Here is a 23,452-nt window from a genome sequence, read left to right on the forward strand (position 1 = left end):
TAAAGAACATGAGTTTTCTTTCTGTAATGTATCTTGTTTCCGTGCTGAATGAATGCAAGTTGTGCTGTCTGAACCGATTTCAGACCTTGAAAGTATTTTATTCAACACTCTACAATCCAGTTTTCTGTTGAAGGATGTGGGAGTTGTGGGTATAGAAGCTTCGTTGCAGCAACATCGTTAACATCAACATGGGTTCAAGGATTGAAATCAGAAATGTTTAGAAATCCAGGAATTAAAGCAAACATGATGCATTATGGATCCAGTCTCACAAAGCACTTCTGAATTCGACAGAAATGTAACTGAAAAATGAACATATATACGATAATAATGGAATTAACTTCAGAAGAAATGGATTGCCAAAAAAATTGTTTTGATGCAAACCAAAGAACTATCTTATTGTGGAGATTAAATAAAATCTAGTCAAACCATATTGAAACACTCTAGATTTTAAAGGACATGTTTAAGCCTGGAGAACAGGCTGGATGTAGTTGGTACTTGAAGTCACATTTAAACTAAATAAGTTTGTGATTGGTCGGTGACAGATGTCTTCCTGGAGGAAAATTTGTATTTCCTACGATTGCAAAAGCATGTCCTTTCCTCTGCCTCTGACTGGCTTACTCTTTCTTAGCCTTACCCTTCATTCCTCACCTAGCTTTTGTAATGCCATTCCAGCATTTATCCTGACCGGCGCCTCCTGCTGCCAGTTTGCTGCAAAGTGCGACAGGAAGCTGGGTCCAGTACTGCCGCATCTCCCTCAGCTTACTTGACAAATCTGAAACCTGAGGACAGAGACAATATTTTAGTTTCACAAGACGAAAGTGAGTCTCAAATCCCAAATCCTTTAGTTTGGGTATACTGTATATCCAAAACAAGTCATAATGAGTTTTAAATCACATTAAATACCCTTTGTAAACAGCATCAGAATATCTGTGGTACGTAAAATAAATGTAAAATCTATTATTATACATGTATAGCTTTGACAAAGACACTCAAATACAACATATACAATAACCTGGGATGCAGACCCCACATAAAAAAAAATAAGTGGTGCATACAAATCCAGGAATTCATCTGTTTTCTATGAAATAATACATCTTTTTTATATGATATGTGGTGTTTATATGTATATACACACCTGCATCTCCAGTCTGAGCCCAGCGGTTGGAGAGGGTTTGTACTCTGATGCGGTCAGGGAGCCGCTCTTCTTCCTCTGCTCATGAAGTGTGGGACTTCCTGTTCCTGGTTCACCTGGAGTACCACATGTCTGGTACACCTACAAACATACAAACACACAGATAAACAGACATACATCAACACAAACATGTACTAGAAGCTGTTAACAATTAAAATAATCCACTAGATGTCGCTATAGACAGGTTTTTCAAACTGTGAGGATGTTTGGGTTGCCTGACTAGATTAAAGGTCCCATGGCATGAAAATTTCACTTCATGAGGTTTTTTAACATTAATGTGAGTTCCCCCAGCCTGCCTATGGTCCCCCAGTGGCTAGAAATGGTGATAGGTGTAAACCGAGCCCTGGGTATCCTGCTCTGCCTTTAAGAAAATGAATGCTCAGATGGGCCGATCTGGAATCTTGCTCCTTATGACCTCATAAGGAGCAAGGTTACCTCCCCTTTCTCTGCTTTGCCCGCCCAGAGAACTTGGCCCACCCATGAGAAAGAGAGAGACATCATGGCTTGCGAACAAGCAAAGTGGCAGTTGGTCAAGGACACCCCCTCCACCTTGCCGCCCCCTCTCTCCTCCTTGATAGCATTTAAGGCTACAGACACAGAAATGGCACATACTAAGGAAAGCTCATTGTGGGACTGGTTCTAGTGGCTGTAATTCTGCACCAAGGCTGAATTTTGGGGAAGAGACTTCAGATACAGTATTAGTGTACCACTAGTGCAAAGCATCCAAAAAGATGCATGCCATGGGACCTTTAATTCCACAGCCTATGTGTTCAAGAACATATCATTGCTATTGCTTTACATATACATGGAAATATTACAATTGGTGCTTTATATTAAAGTTAATGTAACCAGACATAAACAGAGCTTGAAAATAAATTGCAATAAAAGTGTAAGAATAGGAACAACTTGGTGTTGAAAACAAGGTCGATAATGTCTATAGCTACACTCACTACTTGTCCAGTAAAGGGACACTTGCTATATACATCAGTAAAATTATGGGAGCCTAACAATTTCATAATGCTGTCTAGCCTTATTTGAAGGATACATCTATAAATATATGTGTCTATAATAAACACATGTTGCTGTCAGATGAGAGGAGCGTACAATGCCATACTATACCAGCTACTTCCACCAGCCTGCCTTTCATACCTGTCAAACAAGTAAACCTCATTATCTAAAGATATAGCTACTCTGGATGGCATTGCCCTGGCCTCCAGCACTACTGTCAGGATATATCCTTTAACACCCACTTTTAACAAACCTCAAGAACAGCCTTTTTTCACCTTTGTAACATTGCCAAAATTAGGCACATCCTGTCTCAAAACAATGCTGAAAAACTAGTCCATGCATTTGTTACTTCCAGGCTGGACTATTGTAATTCCTTACTATTAGGTTGCTCAAATAAGTCCCTCAAATAAGACTCTCCAACTGATCCAGAATGCTGCAGGTGAAGGGTTTGACAAATAATTTTAAGGGTGCAGGATTGCAGACATAAGCTGACCTTTGACTGGAGATAAAATGCTCCCAGGGAAATGTAGTAAGTGATAAGACAATGTGAGACGTCTTACTTTTGCTGTGAATGTGTCCATGTTTTCCTGCAGGAAGTGAACAGCCTCATAGATTCGAGCAGGGATAGAGGAGAGAACTACATCGAGACTGGGCTCCGTGCTGAAACTAGAGGCCACCTGGATCATGGTGTCTGCATATGGAGGGAGCAAAAGAGAAGAGAAGAACTTTTGTATACACGCAGAACCAGTTTTTGGCAGCACAAAACTTGATTTGCTCCCAAGCCACTAAATCACAGTTTACCAGTACATAAATGGTGCATTATATTGTCATGGTCACACAAAAGTATTATTGCATGAGGCCCAATGTCTTTTCCAGTGATCCACTTAGCCTAATAAGTATATCTCTGGATTATCTAGCTTTACAATGTCTTACCTTGGGGTCTGAACCTCACCTATAATATTCTGCCACTCGGGGTCCAGGTCAGCTTGGTTGGCCAGGCAGCCCTTCATGACGTTGGAACAGTAGTTGGAGCAGGGTTTGACGGAGGCAATGCCGTGACAGTGGGGGCAGTAAACCAGCTTCATCAGGGCCTTCATACACTCTGGACTCAAATGAACCTGGAGAGGTTCAACAAGACAGTTAGCATCACAAACCTCCGGTAAAAGAAGGACATTTAATACTGCATGAGCATGTTTGTACTAGGTCCTGTTTCTTCCTTTCACCCGTGATTGTACTGTTGTGGGCAATGTAGTTGTGGCCTAATTCAAAATGTTGGCTGTTTAGCTCTTCCCCTCTTCTCTTTAACAGGGGATTTACTCCATGAGGGCAATGCATGACAGAGTACAAATATCTCAAGGAAAAGGATAAACAGCAGAGGGCAGAATTGCAACATTATAAGGGACACGCCGTGAACAAGAAATCAGTGATGGCGCTGCTTGGTTTTATACAGTACAGGGTTTCTATTACACTGTCAGCTTCTGATCATGTACACAAGTCATGAAAGGTGTCCAGTTCCACAGTGGAGTTATTTTACCACTATGCTGCACAGATGTGATGGAGGGACACCTCCAAAATAAGGGCACGTCAGTATGTCTGCAAGATTTAAACTACATTTTTGCTGACTATTTGTAATTGAAACACTATACAGTTTTAGATATTTGGATGCATTTCCCAACAGGCCTTCATGCATTTATTTCTGTGCAGTATTGAAATCAGTCCAAGGACTCAAGTTGTATATAATCCATCACTGTCAACATCAAGTCTGCATACATTTGTGTCAATTTTACATTATCGTCATGTGGTAAAGTGGTTTAAGTGCTGATGTAAAAAGTCTGCACTCATAACGATAATATAGCTTTGACACAAATTAATGCAGACATGATGTTCACTGTGATAGATTTCACAACTTAAGTCAAGAATTTGCTCTGCAAAATTAGTAACTGTGATGTAAAGTACCAAATATTGGAGTTGTGTAAAATTGATTAAAACATGAAAAATCACCGGTATGGTCCTTTAAATTGCAGAATTTGGATGAAGCGTGTATAGTAGATCTACGTTATAGGGATGAATGGAGAAAGAAGGGGGTAAAAAAACACTACGTCTACGTCAACACTATGTCAAACACTATCAATAGCAAGAAAACAATCACACAGTCACATCAGACACACTGCGTCTCTGCGTGCTGAGAAAAAAAACATTATCACACGTAATTTGACCACACTGTTGTCATCCCTTACAAATGAGAGCTTTGTTCTGATGGCAGAGTCAGACGCTTAATTTTTGGATGATCTTTGTGTTTTTCATTTTTAGGGTGGAGACGTTTTCTCTGACAGTTAGGGTGTGACGATCACGCATCCATCATATCTGCTTTCCTGGGACTCAGTCCAGCAGGCCTTAGTCTCACAGTCTCACAAACAACACACACACACACACACACACACACACAAACACCTCTCAGTTTCTCTCACACCAACAACTCATCCTGTCTCTCTCTGTCTGACTCACTGTTTCTCCTTACGTCCCATGTACGCACACACACACACACACACACACACACACACACACACACACTCACCTGTGAGACCTTCCTGACCACCTCTCCGCTGACAATCAGCCCCTGGACAAACGACCTGGCTGTGACAAAAGCGCGGATCAGCTTCGCCTTCATGTCCCTTGGGACGTCTCCAAATGGCCGCAGCGTCTCCTGTTGCTTAGCAACACATTCGAGGTAGTCCTCTGACAAGTTGACCTGCCAGACAGGAGGTGATAGGGAGAAAATACGTAGGAGAAGTATGTTATTATTAGCATTTTTGGGACATTCTTTCCTTTATTAGATAGTGTGCATTATATAACTGACAGTAAATGTGGAGGGGTTATTAGCTACATGATCAGTAACCTTAAAAAGTATGTAATTGGAAGATATGTAATGCATCTACTCCATACCGGTAGAACACAAACCAGCTAATAATAATAGATGAAAATAGTGCAAGTGATATATCTAAAAAATGTTGTTCTCTTGCCGGAACAGAAGCAGAGGAAGAAAAGCAGTTCAGCCAGCAGCTAAATGGATCAGGAGAACTAGTTCATAAAATCTTTCATTTGTGTTGACTCAAATTTGCTATTAAAATAAATAAATGTACATACTATTTCCATTTGAATATATTTTGGTATAATACATAGCCTATAATTGTTAGTGTATTAGTAAACATCTAAAATACTGAGGCTGCCATAATGTGCTCTATCATATCCTCTCTCATCTCAGTTATCCAATCAGTACTCTGGTTTCTGCTTTACTATTTTAGTTATTACCTTTTCATCATTATGTACACCAGTTTTTCATTAAAAAACTCTTAGTTTAACTTCTTTACTTACCTCTGTGGGAGCGGAGATTTTAAAGGTGCGCTCCAGGAGGCGGGACCAGAACTCAGACAGGGTCTCGTCCAGGTTGAGAGCGGAGCCTCGGTAGTACTGTCGCAGGTCGGTGTAGAGATCTCCGTAGAGACGGGTGTTCTGTGAGTACAGGGCGCCGAGAGGAGACAGCGCCTCCGGGAGGGAGCGCTCAGAGCGACCGTGCAGCTCAGTGAAATATGCTGGAAGTGGAGAAAAGAGAGAGCAGAGAGACTGAACTAAAACAAAAAATTAGGAGATAATTATCTTTGGGTTTGTCTCTATGAGCCCCTTTCACCTTACCAGTGGTGGAATGTAACTAAGTACATTTACTCAAGTACAAATGTAAAGGAAGCTGTTAGATTAATGTAGTGGACTCCACTACATTAATCTGACAGCTTTAGTTACTAGTTACCTTACAAATTAAGATTGTTGCACACAAAACCCATGTAAAATATGATGTTTTATTATAAAGTAAACTACCCAACAATACTGTGTATAGTTCTACAAGTAAAGCTGATTAAACACTTAATTGATTGAACGGTTTTCATCGTTTTCAAGTTTCTAAAATGTGAGGATTTTTCTGCATGAGTAATTTTTCTTTTAATAATTTAAGTGCATTTTCCTGATGGTACTTACATATTTTTACTTCAGTTAACATTTTCAATGCAGGACTTTTACTTGTAACAGAGTATTTTTACAGTGTGGTATTAGTACTTTTGCTTGGAACTCTGGAACGGGATTGATGATGGCCTCGAGGTGTTGCCCTCTATCTCCAACTTCAAAAGACAACTAAAAAAACATTTCTTATTAACCTATATCTAATATAAAACTGTTCTTTCATGGACTACTGGGATATATGTGTATGATTGTATGTGTATGAAATGTTGTGTATGTACTGGTGCGCTTTTTTGCGTGCATTTCTTCAATATCATCTGGATACAGATGGTATCTGTGTATTCTATAGTCTGTACCACTATCCCCTTCATGAATCATGGGCCCCCACCTATAAGCTTTTCTAGCTTCTTTGGGGGACCCATTCACTCTACCCAATTGATCTTGTACCCAAGCTGTATTATTGTAATGTTTGAAGTGGTACTGTGAATAAATAAATAAACTAAACTAAACTTAAGTAAAAGATCTGAATACTTCTTCCACCGCTGCACATTACACATAGTCATCTGATCCCATTGTTTATTTGAAATGTATTGATGAGTGCAGCTTTAAGTATCATTTTATTTCATAGAAAATTATCCAATAACAAGCGATTGAAATACTTCTGAATAATAAAAGATGAATAAGTTATTAGATTGCTCCTCAGGCCAATAATATCAATGGACAGTGGCTTTGGATGTGCTGCAGTTATGTTTCTGCCTATGTATTTATTATTTTTAAAGGTTTCCTTGAAAGTGCAGTTTGCAGCCATATGGATACAAAGCGATAAAGAGGTCAAAAAGAAAGAATAAGAGTCAGCTTGCTGTCTCTGCAGTATATTGGTCTGGGCTTTTCCCTCATGCTTCAAAGGCTGTGGACCAGTGCCAGCCTGTTCTAACCACGACCAGATGGGCGGCCACATTATTCTATCCTCCTCCTTCTCTGACGAGTCCTCCTGCTGCTCATTTTCTTCTTCTTCTTATTTCATTTAGTATTTTGACTCACTGTTTCTACTCTACTAATGACACATTTCTCACTTGCTGCATTTGTCTGTCTCCCTATTGTTGCACTTTTATCTTTTCCTCCTCCCGACCTCCATCCCTCTCTTTCTCTGATGTGCAGTGATCTGCAGCCTCGACTCCTCAGTGGGTCAACTGCTCATTAGCTGAACCAGTCACTGCCCCAGGGGACACCCGTGTGTGTGTGTGTGTGTGTGTGTGTGTGTGTGTGTGTGTGTGTGTGTGTGTCCCTTGGAGATCAGGGGATCGGCTTATCACATTTCATTGTGTCTGGCTGACTCCGCTCTCATTATAACACCCAGTCAGGGGTCCCCTTGACGCACAGGATACCAACACATCTTCCCTCCCTGCCTCCCTCACACACACACACACACACACACACACACACACACACACACGCACACCGTCACTATTGAAGCTGCAGTATTGACTGCTGAGCACAGTCAGAGCTTTGTACCAAACACAAATTCCACAAAATACTAATGTCATACTCCTACGTGCCCACTCCTGAAGTTTTGGTATGGAGCTCAGCCAGTAATGAGCATCTATCCTGCAAACACACACACATACACACTCCCTACTTACTGTCGAAGCTCCTGTGGAGAAGGTTGAAGGCAGACTGCAGCGACCTGCCGGCTTCTCTGATCAGTCCCTCGGTCTCTCGAGCACTCAGACCTCCCAGGTTCTCCTCCATGGTGCTGGTACAACAAGTTGGACCCTGAGGACACATCCTCAAATGTTCACCTGGCAAGATGGGAAAGACACAAAGACAAAGTTAATTACGTTACATTACGCTGTGGTATGGCTCTGTGGCTCTATGTATCTATGGCAACGGTGGTCATTCCACCATTTTGGTCTTTCTGGTTCATTTTGGACTGACATATCTCAAAACTGTTTGTGTAGATTGCCATTTATTTTTTTAACAGACATTCATGTCCCTTTCAGGATGAATTGTAATAACTTATTCCATGATTTTTTGATCTAACACCTTATCATCAGGTCATCAATTTTAGGGTGTCCAATTCTTTGGTTCATGACTATAATACCTTCAAAACTAATGGCATTTCCATCAGCTTCAGCTGTACATTTTGTCTGGTACTCATTAGCAAATGTCAGCATACTAAAATTCTCAACTAAGTCGGGAAATACGGCAAACATCCACATGGTAGCATCTTCCACACATGAGTCTTAAGATTAAAGCACCACTGTGTCTGTAACATGGGATTTCAAAAAATATCTTTTTTTCACATTATAGAAGCAAAGCTGTAATAACAGAGTGTCACTTGGTGTACTTAACTGTACATGCTCATTTCCGTGGGAAACTTCTTACTTTAAATCTAGTAGATTTTTAATCTACTATAGTACTTTTAGCCTTATGACAGTTTGAAAATAAAGTTAATAGTTTTAGAAAGGGTATAAAGTTAACAGAGATTTAAACTACTCTAGAGTGGTAGATCCCGCAACCTTTTTTGGCTCTTGACTCCTTAAAACACTACTTACAAAGCCCCCCCCGTCAAGTTTTAAGTCGACCAGTTGTTATAATTAAAAAGTAATTCAACAAAAACTAAAGATTAGATGAAAGTATGAAACAATAGACACATTGTGTGTAGCAGAAACATGTTTCTTAGTGTTTTCCTATCCTGTTAAACATATTGCGACCCTTCAGATTTAACTGAATCAGCTTTTGCTGGTCCTGACTTTCAGTTTGGTCCAGAGGTGTCAAGTAACGAAGTACAAATACTTTGTTACCTTACTTAAGTAGAAATCTATACTTGAGTAATTATTTTACAGCAGACTTTTTACTTCTACTCCTTACATTTTCACGCAATTATCTGTACTTTCTACTCCTTACATTTTAAAAATAGCCTCGTTCAGTTTTCATTCTGGCTTGTCATCGTTAAAAAACACACACACACACACACACACACACACACACACACACACACACACACACACACACACACACACACACACACACACACACACACACACACACACACACACACACACACACACACACACACACAAAAAACTATCCAGATAAATTGCGCCATCCGGATAGCGTGAATTTGATTGTGGTTGGATGAGAAGTATAAATACCATTCCGACACCCTATTGGTTTGTACGCGATCCATCGTACCTGCACATGACACAAATCACGTCACACTCCAGCAAGGAAATAGCAGACGTATGTGGCCTAGTACGAAGATGTCTGTGGCAGAGACTCAAGAAAACTCGAGCGAAATGTCCCAAACTAACACCAGCGAGGAGGTTGGTAGCCAGGAAGACTAGCCAACCCTTCTACATCCCTGGCTGTACCTGGAAGAATTTTTCGAAATGGTTGGATGCTAAAACAACTCCTTTGGAATGCGCTGCAAGCTCTGCGCACCCAAGTACCACGAGCTAATTACAATACTTATAGGCAACTAGTCATCATATCTTCCGCTCCATGAAACATGTTAATGCTCAGTAGTACACAGATATGGTTATTTAATGTATTTGCATTGTACTAAAATGCGTTTATTTTTAATGGGCATAAATGCGACTGAAACAGGTGCATCCCAAATTTTTCAACATTAACATTTTGCCCCTGTGGTGCAGCCTAAGCTTTTGTCCTATATGGCATTTTTTTCCCCTTACATTACTTTTACTTTCACACTTTAAGTAGTTTTGAAACCAGTACTTTTACACTTTTACTTGAGTAAAATGCATGAGTTGATACTTCAACTTCTACATAAATCTTTTCGAACCCTATTATCTATTCTACTTGAGTAATGAATGTGAATAGCTTTGACACCTCTGGTTTGGTCACCACTGGTGTAAATGACTGATTATTTCTTCAACTGATCCAAAAGCATAAAATTCCCAACATTGGAGTAATGAGGTTTTCATTATGACAATGACACATTACCAGAGTTGTGAAGTAGTCAGACACTTTAACAAAATCCTGCTTCTATATTACTAATCCAAAAATAATGAAGTACTTTCAAAGGAACCAGTATTTAATATGAGTACTTGGATACTAGTGTGTATTGTTTTGCTAATACTTTACTTTTACTACATTTTACTTTTACTTATATTAGAGAATACAGGATTTGAGTGCCTCTCACACCACTGCATTAATAATTCATTGGAATCCTTTTATAAATAGCTACCAACCAGAAAAGCACTCTGTACAGTAAATACAGTACACTTGATTGAAATACAGCAATAGTCATACATTTGATGCATTAATCTGAAATGTCACAAGTAACTATAGCTGTGAAATAAATGTACCTGTAGTGGAGTAAAAAGCATAAAGTAGCATACAATCTATATAGTCAAGTACAGTGGAAGTACCTCAAATATGTACAGTGCAGTACTTGAGTAAATGTACTTAGTTACATTCAACTACTGGCCCTCTCTTCTTTCAAAATATCAAAATAAAGGCTGAGTAACTTTTTCAACCTTTATAGGTGCGATGTTGTGTCAGCACAGGACAAAATGTTTGTTTGGCCAAAAATGCAACACAGAAACTGCAACTCAACCCTGGTCATGACACGCCCAACCCGAACCTGCATTTACCCTAATCTTGAAAATGGGAAAATGTATAATAGGAGGCTAGAAAATGTCCTATCCTTATGGGGATACTCCCATGGGGGACACAGTCTGCCAGACAGCCTAGAAAGCAGTCTGCAGCATCAGTCTCTTGACAGACTCTGTGTGTGTGTGTGTGTGTGTGTGTGTGTGTGTGTGTGTGTGTGTGTGTGTGTGTGTGTGTGTGTGTGTGTGTGTGTGTGTGTGTGTGGGTGTTTGTGTGTGGGTGCCCACGCCTGGAAAGGTTAAGGGTAAGGAAGTGCCCTACAGCTGTTTGCATCACTGCTCTCCTTCATTTTAAAAGGTCCTGTGTGTGTGTGTGTGTGTGTGTGTGTGTGTGTGTGTGTGTGTGTGTGTGTGTGTGTGTGTGTGTGTGTGTGTGTGTGTGTGTGTGTGTGTGTGTGTGTGTGTTGTTGTGTGTGTGTGTGTGTGTGTGTGTGTGTGTGTGTGTGTGTGTGTGTGTGTGTGTGTGGGTTGGGGGCAGAATTTGTCTACCAGGGTAAGTGGAGCAGAAGAGGAGACACCTTAATCATCACTCCTCCATGAATCTTTCATTGGCACTGGCTGGGTGTGTGTGTGTGTGTGTGTGTGTATGACTGGCAACCATAGTACACTTTTTTTCTTGCATCTTTTGGGGATATTTTAAGATGGCTTTTTTTTGTTTCATCACAAACAGGCCTACAAGAGCACAAGTGGAAGTGAACAATGCAGGTCTGGAGTTGGAGCTGCACTCACTCACTCCACAGATCAACCTCGACACTCAATGAATATTCTCAGTTCTTCAGTAATCCTAAAGTGTCAAGTGCAGGTCTGTCATTCTGAGATGAGATACTTTACTCCTCTGAACCCAACACCATCAAACTAAATCACTTCCTGTTTATCACACCTTTCTCAACTGAGCTGTCTGTGTGTGTGTGTGTGTGTGTGTGTGTGTGTGTGTGTGTGTGTGTGTGTGTGTGTGTGTGTGTGTGTGTGTGTGTGTGTGTGTGTGTGTGTGTGTGTGTGTAACGGCACATTAGCTGTGAAAATTGACTACCACAATCCTGTCAATCTAGTTTACAGAGAGAACTACTGCATCACCTCCATCTCTTTGTGTTTATCTGTTATTATGATTTGTATAGGTGGAGGAAAATATCGATTCAACTAAGAATCACCAGTTTTATCTTTTTTTTGCTTCAAATTGATTTAAAGAATCCAAAAATGTATTTTTTCTACATTGTTAATGACTTTAGTTGGCGGATCAAAAAAGGTGGCAAATGAGGGCACACCCCAGAGTCATCTTGTAGTTCATCTTCAAAGTTTGAGGCTATTTTGGATTTAAAGGTGCAGTAGGTAAGCCTTATAAAACTAACTTTCTGGCATATATGGTGTGTGTGTGTGTGTGTGTGTGTGTGTGTTGCGTGTGTGTGTGTGTGTGTGTGTGTGTGTGTGTGTGTGTGTGTGTGTGTGCATGGTCAAAAACTGTATGTGCTACCATACCAAAGATCAGTTCTTATTTATTCCAAGGGCACAAGTTACGACAGAAGACCTCTTTATAAGACAGGACCCGACTCAAGGTCCAATTTATTATTAATTAAAGAAATGATCAATATTCAACTGACAAACAGTGAAGATGGGGCCTGAAGGGTCAGGGGCCTGGTTGGTAATTCAGCCTTGGCGCTTCTCAATATAACACCAGCCCTAACATTTCAGTCAACTGCTGCTGTGGAAAACGTTTTCACCAATATGTCAAAAAATGGTGTGATGAATAGCCACAGTATGATTATAGATTATATTTCAAATTTCAGCTAGCCTCGAATCAATACCTCTGACACATTCTCCCCAAAATGGAGCATTATAAGCTAAGAGAGGAGATGAGAGTTGGGACACAACTGATATCTGAGGTATCAATCAATGTCATTTTCTTTGATCAGGTCACCGCTCTGAAAACATCTTGGAGGGCTTCAACGTTGGGCAGAATAAGGACAGATTCCTTGGCTGGTGTTTCAAACCACACCATCAGTGTTCCACATGTGGGCCAGAGACAGCAGACAGCAGACAGCATCTTTGCGCATTCATGTGCTGCGGCTAATGTTAGCATTTAGTTGTTGGTTTGCTTACCAACCTAGACGACGCAGGGCGTTTACCACAGACACATATGCTTTACTGCATTCTTGGGCTGCTGGGTAATGGAAGCAGCTGGCATCCTGCTATAAAAATGTAATTTACTTGAAAAAGACTGAACTGAGCACAGTGGTGGGACACCAACACATGTTCGAAAAGCAAGCTTGCAAACATGCTAATACGTGCAGACGGATGCATTACAGAAGTTGAAAAGACCAGGAGGTCCAACAAAGTGCAGGTTATTGTTGAAGGAAATTGAGTTATACATAACTTAGGGGTGTTCATTTTAATCACGGTACATACTGTATAGTACTTGCATAATGTGTTGTGTAATGTTTATTTTAATCCTGAGAGACTACGAAGCAGATATGATCATAAAGTAAATAAACAAAGAGAGGAAAAAAAAGACCATCCTGAAGGAACACTAGATGTCTCTCATATCCATCACGACATTAGCAACAATGTCTAGGTTGTTTTGAAACTGAAATACAAGAAAGCTTATTGTGAAAGACACTAGCCTACAAGGCAGGCTGGTTCTTGTGTGATAATTATGTATCTTCTATTACAAAGAAATGTGTGTGAGAAGTCGAAATGGTAAAATGCAGCTGGTGGGAAAGAATGAGAGAAGATAAGAAATGACCCTGGGTGAACTCATGAGGAACCTGTTGCTGGCTGCAGTAATGTACGGTAGTGTGTGTCCATTTTAAAGTGTTCTGTATCCCAGACCCAAATTTGGTGTTTGGTCCGCACCAGAGTTCAAATGAGCTTTCACACCAACCCAAACCAACCGGACTATCTGACGAAATACGCCAGGGGTCATTTAAAACAGACCAGACAGGTCTCAGGTGTGAAAGCACCCTCTGCGTTCGGTTCCTACAAATCTATTAGTAATCATTTATTTCAGGCTGTTCTCATGAACTATACGTACATATAGCTACGAAAAGTTAATCACGTGATGCCGGCTACAGAGGTGACCAGACCACCGGAGAGGAGAGTAGAGGAGAGGAGAGGAGAGAAGAGGAGAGGAGAGGAGAGAAGAGGAGAGGAGAGGAGAGGAGAGGAGAGGAGAGGAGAGGAGAGGAGAGGAGAGTGTGAAAAGCTTGTCATCATACAGAGGTGGGCAGATGCGACTCGTTCAAATGTGGTTAATGACACACTTTTCGACAGTTTCTCTTGGAAAGCATTCATGGTGTTGCACTTAGTGGTAAACAGGAAAGGTGGCAGACAGTTTTAACCTTCTAAGATGCCTTCAAAGAAATGATTACCAGAAAAAACAACTGTTCTTCCTCTCGAGTTCTAAAACGGAAATTGTTTAAGATACAGTAGAATTAAAAGACCACAGAAACACACACAGTTATAAATAGAGCATTAGTTTCTGCCCGGCAGTGATCAGATAGTCTCCCTCTGGGCTATCACCAAGAAGTGTGATAGTGTGAGTCTATTTTTTTTTTCGACTGGGGCTTTTAGTTTTATCTTTACAGTTTCAAATGACGAGTTGAAGCGCAGAAGGGAAAAAAGGCACATTGACAGCTGAATACAACCCTATAGTCGTGCCACCAGGACTCTTTACCCCGGTGCTGCCCCTGCTTATATTCGTCAGATACTTAAAACAGGGATATACTGTACTTGCTTTTAACAATGCATTTGCATGATGGCTGCCTCACGTATCCTACATTTGCTTGGAGTGTTGATTGCGAACAGCCTCAGAAATTAACGCTACACGTCCGCAAGATGCAATAGGCATATAAACATGAACGGTAGGGGCAGTGCAAAAGAAACATACTTGTCATTGTCACCGCATGCTTGATTTAGGGGCTACATACAAATTACTGTGGCGGCGCACTGTTGTTCATTATTTACATCATGTACATTTCGGAAGTTCTATACGATCTGAGTTCTCTGGTGTGCCCTCTAGTGGAATCCTCCAGTAACACGTGAACAATTCTGTGTGTGGTTAAAAAGCAAGTTCATCATCCGGCGTTACAGTGATCCACAGTTCAGATGAGCCCCTTCTTTGGTGCATGTGTGCAAAATCCAAAGTTGTTGGCAAAAAGAAGTAAAAGATGGAGTATAAGATATCTCTTCAGTTCAGTGGTGGTTAAACATCTGCAGGGGAGGTATGAAGACTTCGACTACCTTTTTATTGCTTCCTAGAGGGGACCTGATCAGCAGAAAGGCATTTCCTCCAGCTCCGTAAACAATGATGAAACTTGAGAGTGTGCAGCTACAGAAGAGTAACAGTAACATAAATAACTAGTCTAACTTAAAAACCTCTTGTCTAATCGTTGCCCACTCATATTTTATACATTTATGGATGCACAAAAGGTCAGCTGGGCTCTTATCCAGTAAAATACTGCTTTATATTATTATTAGGGCTGTCAAACGATTACTTTTTTTAATCGCGATTAATTTCTATAGTTAATTGCGATTAATCGCATGTTTTTTCACATGGATAAAATTGTATTATTTAGCATTTCAGAACAGTTTTAAGTACATATTAACAATGGAAAGCAATTCTTACCAGTGTATCTTGATTGGGAATCAAATGAATGCAAAGAAAGTTACTTTATGAACTTGACTTTAAGATTTGTAATTGTTTAGTATTTATTTACTATTGTTTTGTTTCCGGTCTAGCTAGATCCGGTGCCGTGTTGTAGTTTTTCTAACGTTACTAGTTGTTGCAACAGCATGTGAAAAAAACTGCAAAGTTTGCTAGGCCAAAAACATCGTTAATCTCGCAATAAAAACAATTGACGCCGTTAAAATGGGTTTGCGTTAACGCTGTTAATAACGCGTTTAACTGACAGCACTAATTATTATAATCATCATCAAATTCAACTCGGAGTGCTCGTTAGTTTGACCACAGCCTTCTATTTTTTTGGCCACTGCTTTCTCCTCTTACATTTTACCAGCAGCTCAGGGACTCAAACCGAAAACCTTATGGCCTCGAACGGCTTTCTATAAAATCTGAGTCAAGGATGTAGTTAAGGCAAAATCCATTTAAACTCAGATTACCCTGATTATTATTTGAGGAATAGTTTTTTGTTACCTCATTAGACTGGTATGAATCCTGATTCGTTAGTATTGATTATGTGGAAACGTCTGATGTAATATTTATGGGTATACAAATTAATTTAATGATGGCTATTGGGCCAAGTAGAGATCACAGTTTCCCACAGCCCTCCTGGAGCTAAATGTTGCATTAGAGAAACTGCAGAACCTTGCTGCGGGGTATTTTTTGCACCTAATCTTTGATGAATCAATTTAATTCTAAACTTGTTTTTGGTTTTTCCTGCAGACATTTAATAGCTTACACTGGTCGCCCTGGAGACCACATCAAGACAACACTGCTTAGCCATTAATTTCCTTTTTCCATCAAGGGCATCTGGCTCTCACTTTCTTCTCTCTGTCACACCCTCTTGCTCTGTCTCCCTTTTTATTCGCTGCATTCCTTGTGGCAGGACCAACATACCTGAGCCCGTCTCAACAAGTGAGCCAACAATCAGCGCGCTTGCCAAGCAGGTGAACAGGTACCCTGCTGCAGGCGGACAGGAAGCCATCCAGCCAGGCTGCAAAATGCTGCTGAATCTAAACCACTCAGTTAACGGACGCTTGCGAGGTGATGTGCTTCCTGCCTGTTATTGCTAAGAAACATCTATAATCCAATACGCTCAGACATCTTTAATTTAAGCAGAAATAAATTGAAACTCAAATCACACTCCCATCCAGCCAAACTTTCAATAAGCCAAGTCAAATATACTGTAGCAACACCCACATGTAGTCAAAGACAGAACATTGTTGATACAGAAATTCATTTAAACACTTGACAGCAGCTGTCTGCTACCTACCTACCTCAGTTTGACACTCATTATTAATCATTGTCTTGTTTTTTGTTAGTGTTATGGTGCCATGCTACCGGCTTGTATGTGAGACACAGGAATAGTTAGTGATTTGGCTTCTGGTTACATAATCTGATAATTTGTACAGTATTTCTCCTCTGTTAAAATGCATGTTTAATAATGTTCATGGGAAGATGTTTGCTCTACAAGTTGTTTATCTATGCTACATGACATGACAAGCTGATTATACTAATTTTGAACCAGCATTCATCATTGACTGGACTGTTTGCAGAAATGTCAAACCTTTTCTAAGAGAATGTGAGATAGATATACCTCCTGTGGCTGAGCTCAAGTGGATTGTTTTAGAGTGCAATAAACTGACCTGATCTTAGTTTAGTATAGTTAAAATTATACCTTAAGACACATCAAACATGAGTTTTTGATATGGCCTGATATTTAGTTTTTAGAGTTAGTAGGAGGTATAGCGTAGGTATATTATTGCAGGTAACAATAGCAATCATTACACTTCACTCTTCACTTGATTTCACAATAGGCTTCTTTTTTTTGGCTTCATCCTTACATCAGAACACCTTGTCGCTACTTTTTGAATTACTTTAATGACTTGCGGTTTTTGGTTTGAATCCTCAACACTTTACAGTGGTTAAGTTCAGTCAGTTTATCTCCTAATTCAATCATAAACCACTATATATACACAACATAAAAATGCATCTTACAATATTACTACTAAATACAAAAGGGCACATTTTCAACACTGTATGGGAGTTCATGAGAACACACACACACACACACACACACACACACACACACACACACACACACACCCCCCCTTGTGGCCTTGGTGGATCAGGGTCACCAGACATACAATTAAGAAGATCAGGTCACTGTATTTCATAATACCAGCTTTTATCCATCTACACACACACACACACACACACACACACACACACACACACACACACACACACACACATACACGTACACACATTACAAACACAAATGCACACACACACACACACACACACACACACACACACACACACACACAAACAACAAAGGTAGGGAGATATTTAATGTTACTTACACAAACATAATACCCTGAGGCTGTAGGTTACGCTAAAAGGAATATGCACACAAGACAATCTCTGATCTTTCTAACATACACACACACACGCACACACACACACACGCACACACACACACACACACCACAGATTTTACTAATATGTGCTATAAAGCTTTTAACACATATGTTTTTGGTGTTTTAGAAACTGTGGAACACTGCTACTAAAATAAATTAACATCCTCACTCATCCCCCAATGTTTTGAATCCCGGCCGGACTCCAGAACAGCCTGATTTTGCTATTATAACTTTAATCATAACTAAGTATTTAAATGGCAAAACTTTGCTTAGAACTTAAAGTATTTTTTGTACCATGAAAAAAACAAGATCAATTTAGTTTTATCTGAGAAACTCAAGCGGTGTTTTTGACCGGACTGGGAATTGTCGAGGCATCTAGCAGGTTAAATGAGACGTGTAAATCCAATTACACTCTCAGCCACAAAAGTGCTCCATCACACATATAACCTGCACCAACACTGCAGACTAATCTTCCACATAGGTGGAACAGTATGCACTGAAGCTGAATCAGCACACTGTAAAGTATAACTGAAGTCTCTCAAATGACTAGTTTCCAGATGTTAGACCGTTGCTCAACCTGTTTCAGCTGTTGACAAAGGAATAGAATTGGAGTTTGACAAATAGCTCTCCTGTAGGTTGGAGCATTACTCTTGTCCATAGAATGAAACAATTACTCTAAATAATAATTCGAGTTTATCACAACATGAGTCACACTTTCATCGTTTGTATCAGAAATTATAGTTAATTGCGGTGAATTGGAAACGTGGCAACATCGCTAAACAAAAGTCAGCCGACCAATAGGTCAGCAAGAAACACAAGCAGTCAGTCAGTCTCCACATTAGCCCCCACATTAGAGAAAACGAAAGTAATCTTATTAATCCGTTCAAGTGATGTTGACTACAATATATTGGCTCCCTGGTTTGTGTGTCTAAAAATTGATTTTCAATACTGATAAAAAAAAAGGGCTGAGGCTGTACTTAGGCACATCATAGGTGCCTAAGTACAGCCTAACATGCTAATATTTTGCTAGTATGCTTTTTGTTTGTAACGCTAACTGATAGATGAAAAAGGCAGAGAATCGCAAAGTTATTAGTATTTATAATGGAAGGGTTATGTGGGTATATGCACCAAATTCAGTCAAATAGTTGTTGACATTTCACTCAAAACCCAAAATGTCAACCTCCCGATGGCGCTTTAGACGAAGAAGTCAGCAGGATTCATCCTGTGGGGACCATGACTAGACAAAAGTGCATGGCAATCTATTTAATAGTTGTTGAGAGATTTCAGTCTGAACTGTCTGGACCAACATGGTGAATCAACCATCAGAGCTACATTGCCCTCCCTAGAGCCACACCGCCAGCTGGCTGAAAACTATAAAATAAAATAATATTGATTCATTATGATAGAATGAGTGTTTGAGTCTGAAATACATTGTTGGTCATAATTAACATTGAAGTCATCCATGTTTAATATCATTCAACATCCCATATGATGGAATTAGCAAGACAGACTTAAAGACAGATCACGTGACAACAAGAGATCTTTTACATAAATATATCCTCGCTCTGTGGTCCAGTTTTCCTTTCTTTGAATTCTTCTCCTCAAATCAGTTTCTATCCCTTCTTATTCCATCCCTCCACTTCCTCTAATGTCACTGCCTCATTCCTTTCATCCACCCAATACCCCTTTTCTTTCTTCCTCCCTCCCTCTCTCCCGCTGAGATGAAAGTTTGTCATAGGAAGTGACCTCGCACCTTGTTACCGTGGTAACAGTCTGTCTCATAGTAACTGATCTGACCTCTGACCCTCGAAGCTGTAAGGACAGGCACATACACACAGTACAGTGCACATGTAGAGTACATGACACATGCAGAGCAACAATCATATGTTATACTGTGATCACATTACAAATAAAATGTAAAATCAGTGTTAGAAGATGTAACTACCACTCTGAAACACACACACACACACACACATGCCCTGAGTCTGCCCCAGCTCTGCCATCACAGACCACATCAAAGCGGCTTATTGCTGAGCAGTAAAAGTGGCGCACTGGTTTGAATTTATTCCCTTCAGTCAGACGTTTATTCGCTGCTTCCCTTTCTTAATGAGCGTCTTGCAATAACCCTGTCACTTACTGCGGCAAATTACTGCTACCTAAATGAGGGGCTGATGGTGCGACTGTGTGTGTGTGTGTGTGTGTGTGTGTGTGTGTGTGTGTGTGTGTGTGTGTGTGTGTGTGTGTGTGTGTGTGTGTGTGTTTCCATCTCACACTCTGTTAAGGGCACCTGTATGTGATTTAACGTTCCACATGGCCTTCCTCCCAAAGTACACTTTTACTTTTTTACTATCCACTGAAAAGTGAGGGGGGAGAGGAGGAGAGAGCCACAGAGCTGTAATGATGAAAGAGGAGAGAGATGGAGGGATGAGAAGGCAATAAAATAGCAATGAAAGGAGAGGGAGAGGCTGGAGAGAGGAGTGAGAGATTATCAGTGGAGACTGAAGAAGAAGCAGAGAGAGAAAAAAGGAGAAATGAAGTAAATTACAAAGCTGTAATCTACTCCTGTAAGTGTCTAATAAATCTCTATCTTACACATGTTCTCTGTGATTTTGTGATTTAAAGTGCCCATATTATGAAAAAAAACACTTTTTCTAGGATTTGGGTGTTATTTTGTGTCTCTGGTGCTTCCACACGCATACAAACTTGCCTTCAGTCTCCGGGTGAGCTGTTCAAAATCTGCAGGGCTTTCCACGTCAGTAGCCGAGACGAGGTGGCTAACCGTAGCGTGCTAGCGCTAGCATGCTAGCTCGTTCTCAATGGCAAAACACTGCTACAACACACACGAGTTCACCATAATCTACAAAAGAACTACTTACATGTCCCTGTTCTGCAGATATTCCACGCAAAGTTGGAAGCGCGCCCTCGTTTCTCCCGGTTAATCCTGCCTTGTAACTGACCAAAGTTGTTTAAACAGCTAGCAAGCTGATATGATCCTTACTTAGCTACTGCGCATGTGCAACTGTCAACAAAGTTACAGCAGTGAGATGTCTCACTCTATAGCTAAAACAGAGACCTGAACACAGGGTGAAAAGAGAATCTGCAGCAATGTGCAGTACAACAAAAATATGGTGTCTTTTGAAAATTAAACCATGTAAACCTATTCTGTTACAACCTCAAAATACAATTATGAACCTGAAAATGAGCATAATATGGGCGCTTTAAAGTTAGACTCCTCTTTTTTTTCCGCTGATATATTCACAGTTTCTCACAAATGACTGCATAATTGATTGACACTTCATTGAACATGATTCTCCATCATCACCAAAAAATGACCTCCGGTGCAGTTTTGTGACAGTTCATCACAATTTCCCCACAGCAAGCAGAGCTATTCAAAGCTCTGGTCAACATGCAGATCAATGAGGATGCTTGTTTTGCAGCTTATATCAATATTTGCATGTGTACTGCGAATGCTGCAAAAGTGTCTTGTACATGCAAACTGTACTCAAAGTCAAGGTGAAATGATTAGTCGATATTTTAATGATTGACTAATCTTAAGTCTCTTGTTTTGTCTTATGTGATCATAAACTGTATATTTTTGGGGTTTGAACCGTTGGTTTATCATACCAAGTGAAATGAAAACACCATCTTACAGTTTGTCTACAAAGGAGGCTGTTCAGTTCAGTTTTTAGTTGTCAATTGATGGCCATTTTTAACATCTTAATCCTCAAATTTCACCCATTTTCAAAAACTTTCAATATCAGAAATTTGAGTTTCTTTTCAACCTAAATTGGCAAAACAAATAACGTGGATGGTTATAAATTAAAATGAATGAACAGTTCATTACTTTTGTTGAATTTGGGTGTTTTTATAAATTATAAACAACACAAGGGTTAAGTCGAGAAAATAATCATTGGATTAATTTATAATGAAAATACGCTTTAATTGAACAAGACTACGAGTTTACAGCTACACTAGCAGCTCGGTGAAGCTTGGGCAGTGTGGTTTTGAGCTAAATGCTAACATCAGCATGCTAATAACCACTTACATTCCCCTGTTTTGCTCATTCTTTATACAACACATTAACTATGGTCAACAGATGAAATACTGTATTTATTGGTCTCCCAATATAGGAATGTTTAATGAGAAAAAACAAACATGCATCACCAAAAATGTAATTGCTGATGGTTTAAGGTCTTGAGACCAGACTTGTAAAAATAAAATAAAAAGGGAATGAAAGGGAAAGAAATTAGAGAATGTGAGTTAAAAAAAAGAGAGAGAGAGAGAAGGAGGTGTATTCTAACAGTGTTTTTTGGGTAAACCTTTCCTTATTTTATACTATTACTGAACTAAAAATACCCCACCACTGCACAGTCCAGCCCTGTCTGCTGCCCAGCGAGTGTGTGTGTGTGTACATGTGTATATGTTCACATGGCACCAACTTCACCGTATAATGCCATAATTCTATGTCATTTCTGGGAGTAGTTAAAGGCTCTTAAACTAACTACTACTTTTACTCCCCTTCACTGGGTCTTTAAAAGTGCCAACTGGTGTGTGGCACGCTGCAGAGATTCTATGTCTGACGGTGCACGTTTGTGTAAGTATGTGGATAATTTCGTCGAAGGCAAAGATCAAGTGAGCTATCTTTGACTGCTGGGATTATCCCTTATTTACAGTTGAACGTAAACAAGAGATTGTGTCTCCCTGTGACAAATGAAAAGAAGATTTAAGCAAGAAATAATGACAGTTTCTGCAAATGTTAACATGCTAAGGGTCAAACAGACAGAAACAAATATGGAATAACTCAGAGAGAGAGAGAGAGAGAGAGAGAGAGAGAGAGAGAGAGAGAGAGAGAGAGAGTGTTATTCCATCTGTGGTAAAGTCAGTGCATTAGCTGTGAACTGTTAACACATAGATTAACAGGCCAGGATTATATGGAGATTAGACATCAGTCTCTAATCCAAATGCACAGTGTGGTGGTGATGGGAAGGTAGTGAACAAGAAGTGGGGGGGTCAGATCGAGGTCTGCCGCTTCCAGGTCAAGTCTTCAATGTCAGAACTGCGGTGGACAAACTGAAAGAATGTGGCACTCGCCGCCTGATTAGAGCTGCTGGGTGAACAACAGACACAAGCTTTTGGACTGAAGAACTGAAGGAGCTGGACAGAAATGTGATCTGAAGTTTGACTAAAGAAATAATAACATACTGCACACATATTTGAAAATGAGTACTGAGTTGTATGATGTAATACTGTACACACAAACACACACACACTGGGCTTGAAATTTACCAAGTGAAACTAGCTGCTGTTCATGAGAAACATCATCACTATGCTGTAGCTCTCATGCAGTTGTTAAAGAAGGGGTAATATGGTAAACAAGAACTGAACAAGGGAATTTATGCAGTTAGAAACAATATTAAAGTGCTGCTTACAAGTACTCCTCGCTTGCCAATTCTTTACTGCGATGAAAATGCACCATTCAAACAAACTAATAGGAGCTGCCACTTGGTGCAATGTC

At 40.1% G+C, this 23,452-nt stretch overlaps 1 protein-coding gene across 1 annotated transcript in view; it reads right to left on the reverse strand.

The window, feature by feature from the left end:
• Nucleotides 1–23,452, reverse strand: part of gpc1a (glypican 1a) — a 38,682-nt gene that overhangs the window by 2,767 nt on the left and 12,463 nt on the right. The window contains exons 2-8 of the mRNA XM_028587794.1: nt 7,846–8,004; nt 5,573–5,790; nt 4,776–4,949; nt 3,153–3,318; nt 2,761–2,891; nt 1,136–1,273; nt 649–779 (exon numbers count right to left, since the gene is read on the reverse strand). Of these exons, the coding sequence (XP_028443595.1) occupies nt 649–779; nt 1,136–1,273; nt 2,761–2,891; nt 3,153–3,318; nt 4,776–4,949; nt 5,573–5,790; nt 7,846–8,004 (1,117 nt within the window). The remainder of the gene's footprint in view (nt 1–648; nt 780–1,135; nt 1,274–2,760; nt 2,892–3,152; nt 3,319–4,775; nt 4,950–5,572; nt 5,791–7,845; nt 8,005–23,452) is intronic.

Source organism: Perca flavescens, chromosome 9, assembly GCF_004354835.1.
Source record: "Perca flavescens isolate YP-PL-M2 chromosome 9, PFLA_1.0, whole genome shotgun sequence".
In the NCBI taxonomy this organism is placed as follows: Eukaryota; Metazoa; Chordata; class Actinopteri; order Perciformes; family Percidae; genus Perca; species Perca flavescens.